This window comes from Acyrthosiphon pisum, unplaced genomic scaffold, assembly GCF_005508785.2.
Source record: "Acyrthosiphon pisum isolate AL4f unplaced genomic scaffold, pea_aphid_22Mar2018_4r6ur Scaffold_20950;HRSCAF=22615, whole genome shotgun sequence".
In the NCBI taxonomy this organism is placed as follows: Eukaryota; Metazoa; Arthropoda; class Insecta; order Hemiptera; family Aphididae; genus Acyrthosiphon; species Acyrthosiphon pisum.
The window spans coordinates 6,916-11,096 of NW_021770363.1; the positions used below are offsets into that span (position 1 = coordinate 6,916).

Here is a 4,181-nt window from a genome sequence, read left to right on the forward strand (position 1 = left end):
TCGGCAAATTGTAAGTGTATACTAGCTGTATATAGGAAATAAGTAGGTTAAAATAAATATTAATAACTTGATTTTCGTTTATCTTATGTGTTTCTGTTCGATAACCATACGTTAATGATCTTAGATTATACTTTATGTTCAACAATTATTTGACAAAATATACTTACGAATTTACAACAGTACCTATCAGACTACTACCAGTTCTTGTGTTCATTCATTTGATTCAAAATGGTCCTATTTGGGTTTCTATTGATGAATCTACTGACTAAGTTAGTGTTAAGACCAAATCGCCGTACATTTAATTTTGAAAATTTAAAACAATATACGGTTTGTCATTGTTTCACTTTAAATTGATTAAACATCAATTGTATTTCAATTTAACAACATTTTTTTTTACTATTGCATATTTTTTAATTTTTTACTACAAAATATTATATTTTTAAATTAAATTAATTAGACATAAAAAACAATAAATTGTACCTGTTATTCAAAAATTATTTAGAATTGTATTTTAATTTAAAACTTTAACATATTTTTTAAATTTTTCGTAGTACATATTTTTATTTTATACTACATATTATTTTGGCAATTTTAATTACATATATATGTACATATTTTTGGTTTTTTATTACATATAAATCCCAGCCCTAGTTATAATATACATGGGTTATTTGGTTTTATTAGTTTTTCACTTTTACCAATTCATGTTTTTTTTATGTAAGTAAGAATGTTTAATTATCATAATTTAATAAATTAATTTTAGTACCTATGTACATATAATATGCACACGACAGTACATCCGCACACACTGATAAGTAGCTTTTACGAACAACGAAAAATTATTGTACAGATTCGTATAACACAGATACCTATCAAATGATGTACGTGCAGTATTATAATAATATATTATATACAATATTAATACGTATAGTTACACGCGTATTTGTTTTGAGAATATATATATATTACTAGCTGATCCTGTGCACTTCGTTGCCCGTTAAATGTACCAACTCTATTTAACTCAAACTTTTTTCAATTCGTCATTTAATATTCGGTGTATGGTGTTCAAAATGTATCTTAACTTTTCCGTTTCCCGGAATAATAATTTTGATTCTCAGCAGTATATTATCAGGTAAGCAATCTACCTACAGTAGATCACGGACCCTGTGCTGTTTGTACATAGGTGTATGATTAAATGATTTAACTCTAAAGTATCAAAGTTATACCAAGTTTGTCGTATTCCACCTATAGTGGATTAATATAATCAATTAATACAAAATCCTAACCTAACATAACTACTAATAGGTATCAGATGAAAAAAAAAACCAAATTTAACCATTCCTAAATTAGTCTGTCTTCTTCCCAGAGGTTTAATCTACACACAAACATTAATTTATATCTATATAATATATAAAAATTATTTGCTAAAAGTTATCTTGTAATTCATTAGCAAAATCATTTATTTAAAAAATAAAAATAAAACAATAACAACAATACAAATCAACAAACATGCCCGATTAACCAATAGTAACCAATATACAATACACTATTATTATTTTAATTTTAAACTAATTTTTTTACATTGAAATTTTCTGTTTTTCTGGTGGATTTTCCTATAATTCTCGATCGTTCCAAGCTTCTCCAGGCAATTACGAACATCTTAAAAAAAAATTTGAGCAAAATCCGTCCGGCCGTTTTCGAGTTTAAGTGAGACAAAGGAACAGCAACTCATTTTTATATATATAGACAGGGCCGGATTTAAACATTATGGGGCCCAGGGCAAAAATATTTTGGGGCCCTAAATGATCCATAACAAAAATTGCATACCTACCTAAACTTATTTCATGCGTAAAATATATTTATATAGACTATAGTTACAACTAAAAATAACTATTTATGTTAAATAAATTGAACAAGTCATACAGTAATATATTATTTATTTTATTAAGAAAAAAATATAATCTATGGCTAAAATGTATTTAATTAAATATATATATATATTAATAAACTGTACCAAAAATTTGTATTTATATTTTTAATAAAGAAAATAGTCAATTAAAAGTTAAGATTATTATTACAGTCATTAACCTATTATGTTTACATAGAAAATAGAATATTATAAATTGCATACTTTTCTTGATTTCTTTTCTGCAAAGTCATCTATAATATCATCAAATGACAGATTATCCAACACATCACTTTCAATGCTCATAACTGATAAAAAGTTCAAACGATCTTCATTCATTGTAGTTCGTAATCTATTTTTTATAATTTTCAATCTTGAAAATGTGCGTTCACTACTACAATTGGTGACCATAATTACTAAATACATGCGTAATGCGATTTCAACATTTGGAAAAGCTCATATTACGTCTTTTTCAATTAAAATTTTGTACATAAAATGCTCATTACTCATTTCTGTTGGCTTGGAATAAAGTTTTATAAATTCAGAAAAATGAATTATTTCAACACACAACAATTCGTCTAAGTCGTCATCGTATACAGCTACAAGTTTTTTAGCTGCTTCTTGTAATTCTTCGTTATGTATAGTAATACATAATAATAATCATTGCATATAAAATAACAATACGCACATAATGTATATTCATTTATTAAATATTTCTGAAAACTGATTTGAATCCGTTATTATGTATGTCTACTAGAGATCGGTCAGTCAACATTTTAAAAATTCTGAATTCCTAATAATTAATATTCAAATTCAGAAATTTCAAATATTCAAATTAAATTATAGTTGTTGTTGGGGGAGGTGGTAAAATTGGGAAAAGTGGACTGACCGTTCTCAATTAGATATAATAACGAATTCAAATCAGTTTTCAGAAATATTTTTGCATTATTAGGTCGATCGGTAGAATGGTCAAAAGATAGGTATGTTTTGACTAAAATAACTGCACGTCACCGATCCCCTTAATATCCATTCTCTAATTATTATAATAAATTAATTTTAATATTTTCTACTTCGTATAGATTATTAAAATTATTTAATTTTAAATTTATTATAAATATTACTTATTACAATTGAACAGTACAGGCTCATGAGTATTCTTGGCTGATCATAAATCATAATGAAGTAACGAGATTTAGTCGAAAAGTGGAATGTACAAAATAATAAATAATTCACAATAAAGGCATAAACGCTATAAACAGCGATAAGCCGATAACGATTATAGACGTCTTGAATTTTCCAACATTTTACATTGTGATTTGTGACAGATTACATTATGATTTTTATATAATATACACATTACTCCTATAAACATACACATGTAATTATATAACCCGCAACCTTACGTCACCGTGATAATGCAATAACAACGACTCTAGTATACTGTAGTACAATTTAATTTATATTTTATACCTAATTCATTTTAGATTCTGAGTGGAACGATGAATGTATTGATTTTACAATGATGTGTTTTTTTTTAAATTTTTTTTTTAATTTTTTTGTGTCTGTCATCACCTTTTAGGACAGTAAAACTGCTTCGATTTTCTTCAACAGTAACTTTTATGATTGGAAAGTGAATCTAGTTGGTACTTTGGGGGGTCAAAAGTAAAAATTTCCCAGTAGTTTTCAAAAGCGACGTGAAAAACAAAAGAAAAATTAAGGAAAAACGGGAATTTTTACGCAAAATCGATTTTTAACAAAATCGTTTTTGGTTTTTGGTGTAACTCTAAAACAAATGACCGTAGATATATGAAATTTTCACAGGTTGTTTATATTTGCATTTTCTATACACGGTAAAATTTTGAAAATATTTAGATTTATTTTGAGCTCTTTACGGACATTTTCATTTTCCATTTTTTTTTAGTTTTTTTTCTAAAAATATCAATAAAATTTTATTTGTTAGAAAAAAAAGCTTGAAAATTTAATAGAAGGCTCCTAGTATATTGTTTCAAAGGCAGATGAAAAATATTATAAATCGTTAGTCACAGTTTTTTTTTATAAGCATTTAAAGTTCAAAAAATGACAAAATATGGAAAAATCACGAAAATTTGCAAATTATTTCGAGTTTGAAATTCATAAAAAATTTTTGTTTTTAAATCTAAGATATGAAAATGTAATACAAGGATTCCTTATAAGATTATCTACCTTTATCAAACAAAAAATATCTATAAGAAAGTCAAATTAAAATTTTTATGATCGTTTGAAATTCAAAATTTTT

At 25.5% G+C, this 4,181-nt stretch overlaps 1 protein-coding gene across 1 annotated transcript in view; it reads right to left on the reverse strand.

Moving 5' to 3' along the window:
* The window catches only part of LOC103308886 (DNA (cytosine-5)-methyltransferase PliMCI), an 8,552-nt gene extending 6,307 nt beyond the window's left edge, over nt 1-2,245 (reverse strand). Inside the window, 1 exon segment of the mRNA XM_008183068.2 lies at nt 2,132-2,245. Coding sequence (XP_008181290.1) covers nt 2,132-2,245 — 114 coding nt within the window.
* Nucleotides 2,246-4,181: the final 1,936 nt, after the last annotated feature.